Raw genomic sequence first — 17262 nt, 5'->3', positions numbered from 1 at the left:
TTCCGGCGGAAAGTGTGTCCACTCCCCGGCCAAATTCCCGGTGTCCACCTCATGATCCATCTGGGAATAGCGCGGAGGAAAAAGGTTATTCAAACAGCATCTTAGAAACAGCTTGGCGGACATCCTAGTGCAAGTTTACATGTAAACCCTTCAAGGTGCAGTGCAAAGTTTGTATTTCGCATAAACACGTAAACTCTTGCTTAGTCTGGGTTGGTTTGGGGGAGGAGGGGGCAGTTTATCTTCATGTGGTTTGCTAAGAACGGCAAAATGTTGGGCATGATGAAACTAGAGACCTATTTTTCAAAAGTTCTCTCCTCCATTTGATACCTATGGACAAAGCCTTGGAGATAGTGGGAACTTCAGAAAGTCAGAGGAAGTTCTAGTGAGAGAATCCTGTTTCAGCTGGAGCCCCTCAGCTCTGAGTCCTGAGGAGATTGTAGAGAGCAACTGAAGTTTATTTACCTTTTAAAATCGAGCTGGGGTTAGATTATTATATTTTAAAGTCTAGTAGCGCTATACAAATTATTATTAGTAGTAAAGTATCTCTTATTGATCAATCCCAGGGAACACTGTCGCGTTATATGTTTTCAGAGTTGCATTACATAAATTTGTAAAACACATGATCTAAAAAAATTAAAGAATTTCGATCGGAATGCCCATAGTTAAAATGTAATGGGGGAGGGACAGATTTTGCATAATATATTAGTGTTATTATCTGATTAGGAATTAGAAACGCCTGGTTAAGGAAATCACAGGGTACGCTTACTGAAAGAAATTTGTTTGACTCGGCTCCATTTGATCAGAAGACAAAATTGTAATTTTGATCTTGACGGAGGTATCACCATTGTCGATTTTGTAATGTCTAACAGTGCTTGACATAACTATAAATCTATAGACACAGTGTTAAATGCAATTTGTCAAAGTGAACCTTATATTTCATTCATTGATTTGAAAGGTTTTCGTTTGCTGTATGTTTTTCGCACGGGATTATGTCTCGCAAACACAAGCTGCACCGATTTTGGAAAATAACATTTATTTCTAAGCGGTCCTATGAAATGGAAATACATAACTAAGAACAAAAAGTTTGCTAGGTACAAAATGAACCAAAGAACAATACTTCTTTTAATGGGGAAATCACAGTGGGGAAAAGTTCATCAGAATTCATTAATCTGAGATGGCTGGGAATTCTAGGCACAACATTACAAATCGCTACGTAATAACCAACCTTATATACAGTATTTTAATAGCTCCTCAAAAGAAGGTCGCGAAGATTTTATAAGCACACCGCGACTTTCTAATGCTTGGCTCATTCTAATGCGCAGTTTCACCTACAAGTCCATTAATAACTTAAAAGTCTGTAATATTACATTGGCCTGTATATATATTTATTTATAATATTTTTAAAAACTCACAATGCACCAAGGATCTCCATGCTTATGGTTATAAGCAGAAAGGGAATGACGAACACCTTAACAAGGAAAGTGCACTTTTTAACCTTTTTCACAATTATTATCTGACAGCTCTGTCAGAAAGATTAGGCTCATTTAATTTCGTTAGGAACCAGAAAACTGGGAATGAATACGTCAAAATTCAGTATTAATGTTTAGTTAGCATCAAGATTTCGTTGTAATTTGGCAGCTACCAAAACAGACGTTCTCTTCACAGGTTTTGACGAGCGGAACAATTTGTCTTTCACGCCTAGGAATACTTGCGTTTTTTTTTTAATGGTTTTATCTACAATGTCCCCAATTATAAGGTCATTTGGCAACTGCTCCGTACAGGAAAGCATTTCAGTACTTCCGGGTCCTTGAAATTGTTGGTTATATTAACTTATGGTTTCTCGGGGGTGTTGTTAACCATAGGGCCGTAGAGTCCGTTAGAATATGCTTGATCTTTATGCACATTTGATCTGTCTCTCATCAGGTCACTAAAGGCGTAGTCCATAGGCGGGCGAAAGCCTAAAGTGGGCATCAGGCTCGCTGTGGAATAAGGAGCCATGAAGGCGAGTCCTCTGCTATGCGCCGAGTATGCAAAGCGCAGAGGGTTCAGTCCCAGGTGGGTTCCTAATGGGTAGGCATTTGCATCGGTTCCGAAGTGGGTAGCATTAGGTTGCAGGGGTGAAAATGCTGATCGGTTGCCCAGGGTGCCAATGGCAGGGGTCATCGCTCCAGCTATCAAAGATCTATGAGTAGACGAAGGGGAAGGCTGAAGGCTCTGAAGAGCTCCCTCTCTGGACCAGGCCTCATCGGTGCCCTTTTCCTGCCCCCTGTTATTCAGTATTTGTTCAATAGCCTGGACCACGTCTCCACCGCAGCCCTGAAGGACGAGTTCCAGGACGCTCTTTTTATGAGTGGGGAACACCCTGGTCAAAATGTCGATAGGCGTCCTCTGGCGCGCTCCTGCAGACGGAGAAGGATCCTGTTCGTCCTTTTCGGGCTCTGAGCCGGAATCGGAGCCTAGGGAGCTGATGGAGCCCGGGCTGTCCTCCCCTTCTTTCAGCGCTTTGGCGAGGGGGGAGCTGAGGAAAGATTCGCCGTCCCCATTTTCGGAGCCGGAGCCCTGGCGGACATCTGGAGAAGAGGTGCCGGGGACGCTGCCCGAGACGGACTCGCCGTCCGTGGAGACGGGCTTCCCTCCCACGGCCGGGGACTGTTGAGGTGTGAGCGACCTCGGCATCAGGTTTTTGTGAAATAAATCGAATTTCTGAAGCTTGGATTCTGTAAAATACAAAAAAGAAAATATATATATAAAAATGTTGCTTCAGCTGTACCTTTTATGCTCTTCGATTTAAACAAAATGAACAATTGAGAAAGTACAGAGTGATTTTGGTGTGCTTGCTTTCTCGTTCTACTTCGGTAAATTATCAACAAGGTTTTAGCAGGTGTGCTTATTTCCATAGGAAGATGGAATACTGGCCTTTAAATTTTCATCCAAATTATGGAATTAATAGCATTTCCCCTGTCCCACAAAAGTAGCACATAGTACACCTTGAATGAATAAAATGCAAGCTTTAACTATAAAATCTGACAGAAATAAAGCCATTTCAAACGAAATTAGGAAAGGCATATAAATTACCTAATCAATCAGTAACATATTACGACAAACTGGCGATGCCCATTAAAAAGGACCCATGGGGCAAAGAAGTTATATACGAGGGGGCCGCTGAAAAGTTCTCAACACAGCCGAGAAGTGAATGATACGGAGCCACGAAAATTACACGTTTATTCCACACTTTTCTTGACACGTTTCGTTTCAATGATGCGACACAAAACGAAACGTGTCAAGAAAAGTGTGGAACAAACGTGTAAGTTTCGCGGCTCGGTATCATTCTTGGCCTGAGAACTTTTCAGCGGCCCCTTGTATAAGCTAATAAGAATCTTCTGGAACATAGAAAAGCTCTTAAGATGTAAACGACATTCATCAGACCTTAGATATCGAAAATTTTTTTTTTTTTTTTTTTAATGGAGGCGAGAAATCTACAGGTTGTTGAGATTCTTATCACAGAGCCTGAGGCCTTTGTCGGGTCGATTTATAAGAGGTCAAGGCCAAATTATTGGGGCTGGAACTTCCTGAACAGTACAACCGAGAAGAGAAGGGTAAGCCTATCGTGACCCAACTAGAACATTTTTATCCGTTATAATTAAGGGGAAAAAAATGAACGATGGGAATAAGTTTAATGAGAAACTTAAATTTCCAGAAAAAGCCATTTAAGAAAATAGGAAAGTTGGACCAAACGAAAACTTTGGCTGAGTGAACATGAAAATTCAAGTGATGTGTCCAATAGGTTCGATTGAAAAAAATACTTTTCACAACGATAGGAGGGACATCTGAGCAATCTTTCAAACTAACAAATCAAGATCAATTCAGTGACAACTTCATAACAGGTAGACTTCGTCAAACAACAATTTTAAATGAAAGGGTGGAATGCTATCGTAATTTCAAGAAAATTGCCAGGCCCAGGACCTCTGAGCTCAGCTCTTAGAGATCTTTGATTGTTCTCCTCAGGGCCTGAATTTTCTTTCCTTAACAATGTAAGCAACTACTATTGACTGAAAATGTAACCCCGGGTCCTCTTCTGCCTTAGGAAGGAGCAAAACCCTGTTAAGGTAGATCAGCAGGCAAGACTTTGTTTGCTTTAACTAATTGCATTAGGGAGTTCAGAGCCACTGGAAAAAAAAAAAAAATCAATTCCTGAACTCGGGGGTTCAGCTAAATAGAAGTAATGATAATAATTATAATAATAGTTCGTAATAATAATCCAAGAGGGCAAACATGAAGGTGTTCCCCGGCTGTGGTTTTGTTTTGGTTTTTTCTAAAGCAATAACAGTCTGAATATAGTTGAAACTCTTCTAAAATTAATTAATTTTTAAAATTAGCGCCAGAGAGTTGTATATTCTAATTTTGTACAAAGGTACTGTATTGTACTAAGAGAACAGCTTAAATTTAAATCACAATTTTTTAAAAAAATATCTGCTTCCTACAAAACCAAACCAAACTGATCCAATGCATTGCACTTGGGTTTTCGGGGGGGGGGGGGGGGGTTCATTATGCAGTGGGCCCTTGCCTATTCTTACCTGCATTGCCTTCGCTGCAGACTGATCCAAAGACCTCATAAGCCGGCCGAGGAGGGATGATGCCGTTCGCAGCGGCCAAGGCCAGGCCTTCCGCGGTACCGTAGAGGAGCTGCAGCTCCCGGGCTTCGTTCTCTTCCTGCGCCTGCTGTCGGCGCAGCGCCACCTGCGCGGCCATAACGCGCTGGCGCTCGGCGATCAGGGTGCACTTAGCGCACATGCAGTCCTTCCAGCGGCAGTAGCGTTTGTGGCCCTTCAGCGCCGACACCACCCCGTGGTTCCGGCAGCGCGCGCACTTGGGAGTCCGCGGGTACTTCTCGGCAGCGCGCAGCAGCAGCGGGGGCCCGCGCAGGAGACTGCCGGCCACTGTGACCGGCAGCGCAGCAGCTACGGCCGCCGCGCTGTGAGCCACCTGAGGACCCGAAGGGGCGCCTGGCATTTCTGATCTCAGCTCCATCATTTGGTCTCCCCCCCTTAAATAATAAGGAACTATCCAAATGCTATTTTTGTGCTCCGTAATTAGTGCCAGCCGTCCCCGAGTATAGCCTTCTCTGCCCCGCAATAGCAGGGTCTTGACTTTTCAGCCCAAATTATGTCAACTCCACAGACAGCACGGCCCAGGTAAACCAAATTCCATCACTATTCTTTTGCACTTGAGACTGAGCTCTGGGTAGCCAAATTACAGATTAAAAACGCAGCTCCTTCCTTCCTCTCTCTCCCACCGATCCCTCGAGATTCCCTTTTCTATTTAAATTGCATTTTATATCACTGTTAAAACACACACACAAAAAATCCACAAATTTAAACTGTTCTACTCCAACAAGGAGGAAAACTGCAAATCAATTCTTACAGAGAGAGGTTACCCAGGACCGAAACAGGAACATCAAACCTGACAGGAGCCAACTTTTTACTGTTCCCTTTCAGGAACTAACTAGCACTTTCTTTTAAACAGATTATTATGTATTTGTCCTTCAGTACCGATTCCAAATCGTTAAAACGAAACAAAAATTAGCAACATCAAACGACTTGAACCTTACACGATCCCTGGCAGTAGCCGACAGCGGACCCTCGGCCCCGAAAGGGACACCCAGCGACTCCCTACCTTCAAAGGTCAGCTCACACTCTCAAGTCCCCTAAAACTCGTTACCTTCTTCTTTCATGGGGTTTCTACTATTATTTCAAAAGCAAAACGAAAATAAAACCATCGGGCAAAAAACCAAAACGAAACACAACGAAACAACGACCTTCCAGGATCAGAATCCGGGCAAAGCCCAAGCTAAGCGGTCCACAGGTAGCTTTTCCACCCCCCCCCTAAGCGAAAGTTTGAATGTGTGACAGTAACAGAGAGAGGAGAGAGAGAGTTGTCAGTAGATACAGATCTTCAACGGGTCCCTCTCTCACTCCCTCTATTGTTGCTCGTTACGTTTCCATTAGACAAAAATTTGACAACAAAGTGGCTGCTACTATTGGCCAGGGGAGGAAAGCAAACCCCTGATTGGTTTTCTCTCTCTCTCTCTCTCTACAGTGTCCACCCGACTCTTTTCTCAAATAACTGTGTTTTAAGAAAACTGTAGGAGGTTCTTAAAGGGAGTGTGCTTCTGAAAAATCATGATAGTTTCCATTTCTTTGTGTCTATGATTTCTATCTTTTCTTTATAGCTGCCTAGTTCAGTTTTGTTTTTTGTTTGTTTTTTAATACTCGGTTTTGATGATTAATACTCGGTTTTGATGATTAATACTCGGTTTTGATGCGGGTGTCAAGGTGGTTCGCAGCCAGGGGTTTTGTCATTCTTGTTTAAATTCTTATGCATGTCTGTCACAAAAAAAAAAAAAAAAAAAATCTTCACATCGAAATTAAAAAAACATGCGATCATGACGTATGACAGTCGAATTTATTCGTTTGGCAATCATTTACTGTGGGTAGAATCGAAAGCCTTTTTCACTCGCTTTGAAATCGCAGGTGCGCTTTTAACGAGGGAGCCGAGACGTGCGCTTATGTAGATTGGTTTAGGGGACGAGTACGGTGGTGGTGTGTTGTTTTTGTTTTTTTTTTTAATTATCCTCATAAAAAGAGATGATACCTCAATCGCTTTATGAAGGGAAGGGGTAAAATTTTATGAATGTTATCTGCCGTTCTGAGAGAGCTCTTGAGGACAGGGTCGCTCCTGTTGGTGGTAGCTGTAAGCAAGTCCAAGCTTTTCCGATTCTCACATTAACCTCCTGGGTGACGTCATCACTTGTAATCAGTATGCATTTGGGATAGGGATTAGTCTCCCCCCCCCTTTTTTTTCTAATAACAGTGTATTGTGACTCGGTTTTTCGATTGTTTTCTTTCTTTTTTTTTTAAACATAAAATATTTCTCCGCCTCTTTTTTTATTTTCTTTTTATTTTTTTCGTGTCTTGTTGGCCAAAACGAAACAGGGTTTGTAACAAGGAATAAGGTTAGACTCTACATAGCCACCACGTCTGCTTACGAGAATGCTACTTATAGTAATATCACAGCAGGTTTGGATCAATTCTATCGCAATACAGTCTATTTCCAGGTCTAATTAGCATTAGAAACCCGACACTCTCATTCCACAGATCTTATTTGCTTGTTCATTTGGGTCAGGTAGTGGAAACCTATATCCTGTCTTTACTGAGCTTTGGATTTGTAAATCCTTTGGGACTAAATAGCTTTAGCTCGCGTTGCTACTCGTGGCGAATTCCTAAACCTAACTGGCCACAATGTAACCCAGTTTCTATAAATCAGTCTAAGGTTCTTTTTTTTTTTTTTTTTTTTAATTGAGGCGGTACCTTTGAAAAGTGTGCCTCTGGTTTCTGACAAGTGAGTTTCTCTATTTGTCGGAACTTCTGTCTAAATTTAAGCTTAAAATAATGCTATTTGTTTAAAACGAAACTCGCTCTCGTTTCGAGGGGGGTGCTGAAAAGTTCTGAGCCCAACCAAGAAGAGAATGAGGTGGATATGGTTCAATTAATGATCTGAAACAATGAAAGGGAAAAAAAACAACACCCACACATAGAATTTCGTTTCTGCAAATTGGCACTTAACGAAATAAAGTAACACTCTTTTCAGTTACAGTGGCAAAATAAGGTTTAGAATTTAGGAAGTTGGTTGCTTGTTCTGAGAACTTTTCAGCACCCCCCACCCACCCCCCTCACACATTTCTCTAGCTAGAATCTACACCAGCTTTTCTTTTAGATGTCATAACACTTTTATTTAGCGCAAGCAGAAGTCAAAATATCTGCTCTCTTTTATCTCCAAACACAAATATAATCCTCCTGGGAGAATTTAACAGCGTCCTGGCTTTGGGTCAGGAATTTGTTTAATTTGGTCAAACTGTTCGCTGCCATTTCTTTTAGGAGATTATTACTCCGAGGTCTATACACTCGGGTGCTTATTACCTGCTAGAAGTTGTAGAGAACCAGTCTCATATGTTCTAATTCATAAGGTTATGCAAAATACAAATAGTTACAAAAACTATATATTTTTTTGATGGCACGCTGAAAAAAAAAAAGAGAGGTTATAGCCTTATAAGATAAATGTAAATATAATACAGCATTATAATTCTATACTTCTTATTGTATATAATTGCTGCTGATTCAAACATATATCAGTGCCCTAACATTATTCTATCGATCGTATTGGTTTGGTAGAGTATCAGATAACTCCTTTATTATGAACATAGATCTTTCTGTTTGTCTAGCGCACTTCTGTTGTAACGCACCTGCTCCAGCTGATCGGTTTTGTCTGCTGTGTCTATTTTTCGGTCGCTGATACAGTACTTCTGATTCAATCACATCCAACATTGCGTTTTGTCAGTCAAAGCTTATTTTGTTTTACATGTAATACAAACAGAACAAAACCTAAAGGAGAAATAGTGCCTTTCACCTAATACAAGCCTTGTTTTAATGTTTGCTGAAACATCACAGAAAATTGAAGCTACCCGACTGAAGAAGCCTGAACAATCAGAAAATTGAACTGATAGTTAAATCAACAGCATTCTAGCTATTGTTTTATTTGTTCTTTAAAATACTTGGTAAGTCCTAAAATGTTTATTTTTCTTTCAGGTTTACCACTACAATCAAAAATTTCAGAGAAACAAATAATAGAAATAGTTAAAAATTATGTATTTATTGTGTGCAAATTGATGTTCTGAATATTATTGTTATAATAAAATGTGAAGATAAAATATTTATTTTATTTTTTCTGATTTTATGTATTTTACCATATTAATCACTGTTTTAAGTGTTTCGTTGTTCAATATGGATGAATATACCACAGTTTGTATATTTAAAAGTCTTGATATTTATCAGCAAATAAAAATATATTTTTATTTTGATTACTTAATATATAATATATATTATTTAGTAAACAACGCATCATTCAGGGAATAAAGAAAGATACTGAATAAAATGTGGAGATGTATTCATTGAGGTGCACTCTAATTTTGCATGGGTTGTATGGTTGACTTATCTCTTTAAAATCATCACTTTACCCTATTTTAAGCATCTCAAAAATGAAGAGAAATGGTAAAAAAAAAAAAAAAAAGCAGGTTAAACAATGTTGTCTCGCCATCCAGGGCTATACACTTATAGTTCAGTGCGTTTCCATTTTTTTTGTAAGCTATTTTTCCTACGATACTAATAAAACTGGAAATTTGCTGAACTAAGGGCTCTTTTTACCAAGCTGTGTTAGCGGTTTTAGCGCATGCTTTTTAGCGCACGCTAAACCCACGCTAAGTGACTAGAACTTGCATTAGCATCTAGCGTGGCTGGCAGTTTAGCACGCCCTATTTTGCGCATTAAACCGCTAACGCGGCTTCATAAAAGAAGCCCTAAGTGTATAGCCCTGGATGGAGAGACTACATTGTTTTAACTTACTTTTTTCCCCAAACTTCTCAAACCGTCCTCATAGTGAGTAAACATTTTCTCCCTCAGGTTTCCTTGCGTCATCTGCGATTGAAAGGTTTTTACTCATTTAACAGAGTCACAAGAATTGCTTGGTTTCAATGTGACGATTAACTCAATGGCTGCCTTCAATATATTATTATTTCATCAAATTATCAGAAAGCTAATTTTCTTATCGCAGTTATTAGGTTAATAAGTATACAGTAATCATAACACTCTTAGACGATGGGTTTGTTCCAATTCGAGCTGCTTTGGAAGAGTCCAATAAGTAATTGCACAATTTATTAAGAATGACCAAATTTCCAAGGAAAAACAGGTGTGACTTATATTCCACAATATAATTAGATATTGTTCGTGCAATGATTTATTCGAGAAGAATAAATATAATTCACCATTTGGTTTGCCACCGTCAATCCGACTTCGCTCTGATATAGGTGACATATCACCTCCTAGAGACACTTTCTTTTAAACGTTGGAAAACAATTTAGAATACAGCTACTTTCCAACAATTATGTCAACATTAAATCACCAGCTAATTAAATCTTCAGCACTTTATTTTTTATTTATTTTTTTTTTTTTGCAGAAAGAAATTTCTGTTTGTTGAGAGTAAAGAGTATCCTACAGCTAGCTCCCTGCAATCTCGGACCTAAGACAGAGTCTCTCCTGATTAGGGTATACTCCTATTTCAAGCATTGGACAGTTTTCAAGCTCTTGCTATAATGCCCGTGCTCTTTCAGGTTTCCAATTGTTCCAGGGGTTTTGCCACTGACTTTTTCATTATTTACCTACTGAATCAGAGTAAGCAAATGCCATCTGTTTCCCCGCTGCTATCAGCCTCACTTTTAATTATCCGCCCAGTAGCCTAATAGAGATGATATTAAACTAAATCTTTTTGACATTAAAAGTAATTATCTCCGAAGCAATATTACAAAGATGGAAAAATTACTCCGCCTCCTTAAAAAACAAAACGGAATCTAAATGTCTTTGAACAGTGGCCCTTCTTAGGAAAGCCCAGACTCTGTTATTTTAATGCAGAAATAATGATTTGTCAGTTTCAATGTCTCTATTACCGACGAAAGCACTGAGTCGGGATTATTATGCTTTTATAGGACCATTTATGTCTTTTAAAATTGTTTTGCTACGCAGCATCTGCTACACACCGTAAAATAGTTCCTTTTCGGATCGTGTCAGCGACTTGCTGATGAATAGTTTAGAAATGACGGGAAATTAATTAAATTTTTTGATGCATTAGCCTTGCAGGAACAAAAGTATCTTTGCTAAAGCACAGTAGACGTCAACTCTGCTCCCCCCCCCCCCCCCCCCCCAACGTACCAGGTTTTGCAACATACAACCCAAATTGCATCTGTGAAATAATAGAAGTATTGTCGTTAGAGAAACATTGCAGTTAACTGATTAATAATTGCGAAAAGAATAGCAGAATTCTGCGCCAGATGGCCTTTCTCCGGCGCTATTCCCAACGCACTCCCTTATATATATATAAATCGGATCGAGTTTTCCACATTTCTACCTTAACTCGTTTAAAAATGCAATCTGCTTGAAAACACGTCCCGTTTGCTTTCAATATGTGCCAAAGTGAACTAATTTTTAATTGCATGTTTCAACTTTGCTAATTAAATAGAGTGGTCTAATTAAAAGTGACTAGGGAACTGTTTTAATTCCACCTTCTACTCTCTCTCTCTCTCTTTTTTTTTTTTTTTTGACGATCCATTATACAACAAATCCGTAGAAAAACCCGCCCAAAAAAAAAAAAAAAAAAAGCAAGCTACAGGCGACTGAGTTTTTACACCTTCTTACATTCTCACAATGGGCAAAGCTTGACCCAACATATGTAACAGCATGTTTCTGCCCTCTCGGCTCCCTGGTGGGGCATTGGAAGACAGCTCGGGAGCTGCTGTTGCCCCGCCTGAGCGCGGTTGGACCCCGGATTGCCTCTCAGGGGCTCAGCACTGAAGCTGCTGAGAATATTAGGCCGACGGAGGGCTTGTTTTGTTGGGGGTGTTTTTGAGTGGCCAAATCCAGAATACAGCAGAGGCAGGATTTGGGGGAGAAGCAAGCGCTTACACGCTTCATCTCTTCACCAAGTGCCCATTAGGTTGTTAACCTCTGGTTCACATAAAAGGACCATGTGATGATTCTCCTCCTGAACAAATGGAAGCATCCCCCTTCAGCCACTTAACAAAGCCCTTAAAATAACGGCCCCCAAAAAAGGCTTTGGTTGTTAGTCTAAAGTTTCTTTTATTTAGGCATTTGTGCACATACAGGGACAAAGGAGAGAGAGAGAGAAAGGAGGGAGGGAGAAATGTGAATTTATGATGTTCCTGAACGCTCTGCCTGCAATCTTTGCTATGCCCTGGCCTATGCGCGCCTAAACTCATCCACTTTTAAGGCAGTTGCCTGTTATTTTCATATTAGAAAGAGGAATTGGGAAGGGAGGGGGGGATCCAGAAATGTGGCAGCAGGAGGAATGGGCCCACTCTTCTCCTAACATTAGTTTTAACAACTCGATTCAGAAGTTTGGTAGAAGAATATTTCGTGACCTTATGACCTCCCCAGAGTAAATTTTGGATGGCCTGGGAACCTTATATACAGCAATTATCAGTCAGAGCAGGCAGTTTTGTAGTGAACTCATTACATTTGTAATCAGAAAGTGAAGCACTATTTATTAGTAATATTTGGAAATGGGATGGGTGGAGGGGGGAAGGGGGGATGGGAAGTGGGGAGGGAGTGTTGGGAGGTGCTTTGTCGTGTTTGTATTGTGATGATAATTGATTGCTGATTTCTTTGAATTTATAGATCTACAATGTATTAACTTGAGGTGATATTCTTGGTAAGATTTTTGTTTTGTATAGTTTATTTTTAAAACTCAATAAAAATTATTGAACATTAAAGCAATCGTCCACTTTCATGGCTTATACCCGAATTCCCCTTTCAGATAACTGAGAGGGGATCGCCTGTATTTTAGTGAGAGGGGATCGCCTGTATTTTAGTGTTATGCTAATAGAAATGCATTTGAGGTGGGGGAAAAAGGATAAGATTTGTGTAAATTAAAAAAAAAAAAAGAAGAAAATGATTTCCTTAATAATTAGCAGTTTTGCTAAGATGACACTTTACAACCACTTCCCACCTGTGACCTGGTTTGGGGCTGCCTGTCCTCTAATCACCCTGAAAATAGCAAATAAAAGTCTCCTAAAACAAACAGGCTCACCTTTAAAGAAAATCCTTCCTCTGCTCTGCCATATAATAATGCTCTTATTTCTAATTGACTGATCGCCAGAGAAGGACTCGACAGAAGAGGCTCTGCCCCCAGCATTCCCACAGCTATTGTATGGATTTTAGGCCCTTTAAGGACATTCCTTTTCTTTTCTTTTTTTTTTTTTTATTTTCCAGCCCCCTCGGGCATGGATTAAAGCGACAGACAATTTTCACTTGCCCCTTACTGCTGTTCCAATGCGCTTGGAGGTAATGTGAACAGGGGGCCTTTAAAGAACCCTATGCATGTGTGTTTTGGTCATCTTAGTAGAAAGTGGAGGAGAGGCAACAGTTGGACACAGAAGTTTTTTTTAAAGTAAAAAAAAAAAAATTTCCCTCCCCTATACACACACACTATTTTTTTTGTGCAGAATGTTCTTCTAAAAGTGGACCAAACCAGGAACCTTCACCTCTGCTACTGGGCTATTCCCATATTACTAGGGAATATTTGTGTATTTTGTTCTTCAGCTAAGATTTTCTAGATCTGTCGAAAATTCTAAAGGAATTCTAGACAATTTCAAAGATCAGAAGTATTCACTTAATTTCGCAAAGTTGGATCTGGGCCAGTGAGTCGTTGATATAAATATGTATAATATATAAATATCTATAATGCTTATGTTTAATATATTTGCACTGTCAAAAAAAATTTGAAAATCAATAAAGAATTTTTTTTTTAAAGTATTCACTTAAAACAGGGCGATTTGATGCACTCTTCATGCATTCATTGGCTCACATTCCCCGTTTGTCTTGGCTGTTTAGATTGTAAGCTCTTTCGAGCAGGGACTGTCTTCTTTGTGACTCTGTACAGCGCTGCGTACGTCTGGAAGCGCTCTAGAACTAATTAGTAGAAGTAATCTAGTGGTCCAAAGGTTCCGTCTATCCCTCTGCCCTATGGTGCTGAAACCTTTCAACCCAACAGTGTTAATGGGGTGAGGGGAGCCCATCGCATTGCTAAGAACCAGGAAAGTTCATTAAAGGGGTCTAGTCAGCTACAAACACTCGCACGGCTTATTAATTGTATTTTTTTTTTTATATTCTATTGCTCTTTACCGACTTCAAACGCATGCTAGAAAGGATCTGCCCTGTTTTGTTTCAGGTGAAACCTAATAATTAGAATTCAAACCCCGTCCCATACATCTGCTTCGTCTTTGCCAAGCGAATTGAATGGCGAGAGAAAGGAGATTGTGTTGAGATCACAGATGGGGTGCAGGTTTTTGGAAGAAATTTGAGAAACACCATTGTGCGGAGTCAAAACTCAATGTGTCTCCCGACAAAGGGGGCTGCTTTAAGCCCCTCAACTTCTATTGGGCTTGTTTTTGAAACTCGAAGGGCCCCGCACAAAGAGCCGCCACCTTAAATGTCACAACCACTCTGATTCCAAGTGTGTCTCGCTGCGACGGGTGGAAGAGAAGGGGAGGGGGGGGGGCGGAGGATAATTATGAGCCCAGAATTACCAGAGTTACTCGCCATATCCAGGTCCTTAAGACAAAACACTTTTTAACATTTTTAAAGTTCTCCTGGAAATGGATCCAATGAGTGGGAAAGGGGGGGGGGGGAAAGCATGAACGGGGTGATTATGTGACTTCGGTGGGAATGGACTTCACGCGCGCATCCCTAGATCCACTTTCTCCCATGGTTGCAAAACTTGAATTGTTTCGGGCCCCTTTTCGTAAACCTGTAGGTTGGAATCATGCAACAACAACAACAACAACAAAAAAAACTTGCTAATAAGGGAATGGGGAACGTTTCGCTCGAAACTTTAAAATGATAAACGTTTATTCCCTCGACGTGTATTACAAGGCGAGTTGGCGGAGGAAAAGTTTAGCCTAGCAGAAGATCCGCTCCGAGAGCTTTTGTGCAACATTTGGGGGCGCTGAGACCCCCCCCCCCCCAGTGTAATCAGACTTTGCTCATGGCTCCAGGGTTGCCGCATTCAGCGCTGCTATCCGTTTTCATATTTTAGTGGGTGTAGAGAAGCTCAGGTTTGTTTCATTAGTTCAGAGCACGAGATTAAGCCTTTTATTTTTATTCATGATCATGACAGCTCCGCTTGGATTTGCTTAAGGATTTTTCTTTGGAATGATGTTTGTTGCCTTAGTAGCTCATGGGCTTAAAACTCCACCAGGAATGTGATGGATAAATAAAACCTACTCTAAAGAAACATATTGAAAGTGTCTTTGGTGTAATAGACTGTCTTAGTATTATCAGTTTAAAACTTTGCAAAAATAATTCTGGTATGGCTGTAATTTGCACAGGTCTTTTAATTAACAAGCCACTTGTAAATACACTAGTTTCTTAGATGTCTGGTTAAAAAGACATAAACAGTAGTTATACTGGAGACCACATAATATTTAACTCTAAAGTGTCTATACTGTATATACACTTAATTCTAATTATTACACACACACAAGGGGGTCGCTGAAAAGTTCTCAGCCCAACCAAGAAGGGAATGATGTGAAGCCATGAAACTTACAAGTTATTTCACACTTTTCGTTTCGTTTCATATAATTGAAACGAAAGGCGTCAAGAGAAGTGTGGAATAACTTGTAAGTTTCATGGCTCCACATCATTCTCTTCTTGACTGGGCTGAGAACTTTTCAGCGGCCCCTCTGGTAATTTTTTTGCATCAAGCAGTTACACTTATTTTTGTTAAAATTGTAAATATATTTTAGAAATTGTAGGGTGTGAGCAGCTTTCAGTTATCCAGTTAAGGAATTGGTTAGTATGTTTATATGAGCAACCCACTTTGCTTAGGCCTTAATTCCATACGAAATAAGGTACAACATTATTCCATATACTTCTTAGGGCAAGTGGTTGATTTGGCTGTAGAAAAGAACGTTGCTATAAACCATAATCAGAATCTTACTTCTCTCTATCCTTTACCAGGGGTAACATTTTAGAATTAAAAATAAAAGATACAAATAAAGGGAATAATTGTACTGAACAATTTGCTGAGAAATATACATTCAGGTGCAGTAAAAATAGCCCACATTTGTAGAGGAATTAATTTTAATGACTAATTAGTTGCCTCTTACTTTCACTAGTATAGATTATATAAAACTTCCCACATTTTATACTTCATAGGATCTGAATGAGTTTTAATTTTCATCCTACATGCAAAAATATTGGTTAAGAGATTACTAGTCAGTTTTTCTTGTCTTTTTTTGTTCACTTTGAAAAATTCGACATTTCAATGATTTTCTCCCTCTTTATTTCTATGTTAGAAGCTGTTTGATAAAGCATTTGTCAGGTATCGGAGACGAACGTCTCTTTTCTCAGGATAGACACTGAATTGTGATTTTGTTGTTGTTGATTCATTTTGCAAATTCAGATTTAATTGGTGAGAAGGTTAACATTGGAATGACCACGTTTAGATATACAATTTTCACAGGGCTCGGCAGGTAAATCTGTCTGACTTTTAAAAAATTATTGTGGAAGGAAAAGAGAACTGTAATCATAATTTCAAGGATAGCATCCTCCTTTTTTAATTTTCGTTTCCGAGGAAATACAGGAGTCCTTTTTCACTATATCATGTGTCTTTTTTGCCATTAGAGAATAGAAAACGCATTTCATAGAATACATAACACTATTTTATTTGTAAGAGTTTAATCAGCTTATCTTTTGAAAGCTTATTTGGGCTTTGAGTAAGGGATATATATATATATTTCGTTAAACTGCTTTGTGGGACACTTTTTTGTGTGATTGAACATTGATTTTTCGCATTTTACGTTAAATTTGATATATTTATGATTTATATGGCCAGTAAAAGAGGGAGAGATTCTTTTAAATTTGGGGAATAAACTAAGCAATCGATAGCCCTATGTATATTGGGATTGAGGTTTTTTTTAGCTCGATTTTGGAGCGGTAACTCTAATATCTCTGAAAAGACATTGCCGAGTTTGCTCCTAAACAGTAAAGAACTTTATGGCTAAGCTATTTCCATAGGCTCCAGCGCAAATAGAAACGGAGAAAGATCTGTTTGGGGCAAAACTGTTTAAGATGTAAAGACCCCTAAGCAGCCGGCGACTCTGAGAAAGTAAACTTTGAATGACCTCGCAGGTTAGTTTAGTCTGAGATTCCAGTACAGAGGGGCTGATCTGTTGGGAATAAAACCCAATCTTTCTCCAGGGGAGGAGAAGGGAATCACTTGCTCTTGAAATATTATCTTTTATGACTGGCAGGGCACATACTGGTAACATTTACATAAGACATTTTCAACCGGTCCCGGAACAAGGATAATCTTGTTGGGATTTTTGCCCATATCCAACTATTTATAGACAGATACAAGATTTTACAGTCAGGCAAACGCTTGTAGGTTAGGAGAGAGAGAGATAAAAAAAAAGACACTTTAAACGTGTATAATTTCACATTTCTATCTTTGCAAATGTTAGCATGTATTGTGTCATCTGATTCTTTTTTCCAGATTAATTTCTTCTCTTATCCAGTGCGAATAATTAAAAAGAATACATAAGCAGGAAGTATCGGATTTCTGAGCTATCTGCTGGCTTTT

The 17262-nt window shown here is 39.5% G+C and overlaps 1 protein-coding gene across 1 annotated transcript; it reads right to left on the bottom strand.

Annotated features, from left to right (window-relative positions):
- Window positions 1-1049: 1049 nt before the first annotated feature.
- Window positions 1050-5266, bottom strand: DMRTA2 (DMRT like family A2). Its single transcript, XM_033916877.1, has 2 exons — window positions 4575-5266; window positions 1050-2717 (listed from the first exon to the last, which is right to left on the bottom strand). The coding sequence occupies exons 1-2, from the start codon at window positions 5029-5031 to the stop codon at window positions 1831-1833; spliced, it is 1344 nt and encodes a 447-aa protein (XP_033772768.1). The 5' UTR covers window positions 5032-5266; the 3' UTR covers window positions 1050-1830.
- Between the last annotated feature and the right edge of the window lie 11996 nt (window positions 5267-17262).

This window comes from Geotrypetes seraphini, chromosome 12 (genome assembly GCF_902459505.1).
Source record: "Geotrypetes seraphini chromosome 12, aGeoSer1.1, whole genome shotgun sequence".
Lineage (NCBI taxonomy): Eukaryota > Metazoa > Chordata > Amphibia > Gymnophiona > Dermophiidae > Geotrypetes > Geotrypetes seraphini.
The sequence above is the reverse complement of the archived record's forward strand: the minus strand, read 5'-3'. Positions and strand labels throughout refer to the sequence as shown.

What these genes read in the sequence shown, in the direction of transcription:
- DMRTA2 (XM_033916877.1), bottom strand. Translation starts at nt 5,031, where the DNA reads ATGATGGAGCTGAGATCAGAAATGCCAGGCGCCCCTTCGGGTCCTCAG. An exon ending in CTGCAGCGAAGGCAATGCAG is followed by an intron (nt 2,718 to 4,574) that starts GTAAGAATAGGC and finishes TGTATTTTACAG; the next exon opens with AATCCAAGCTTCAGAAATTC.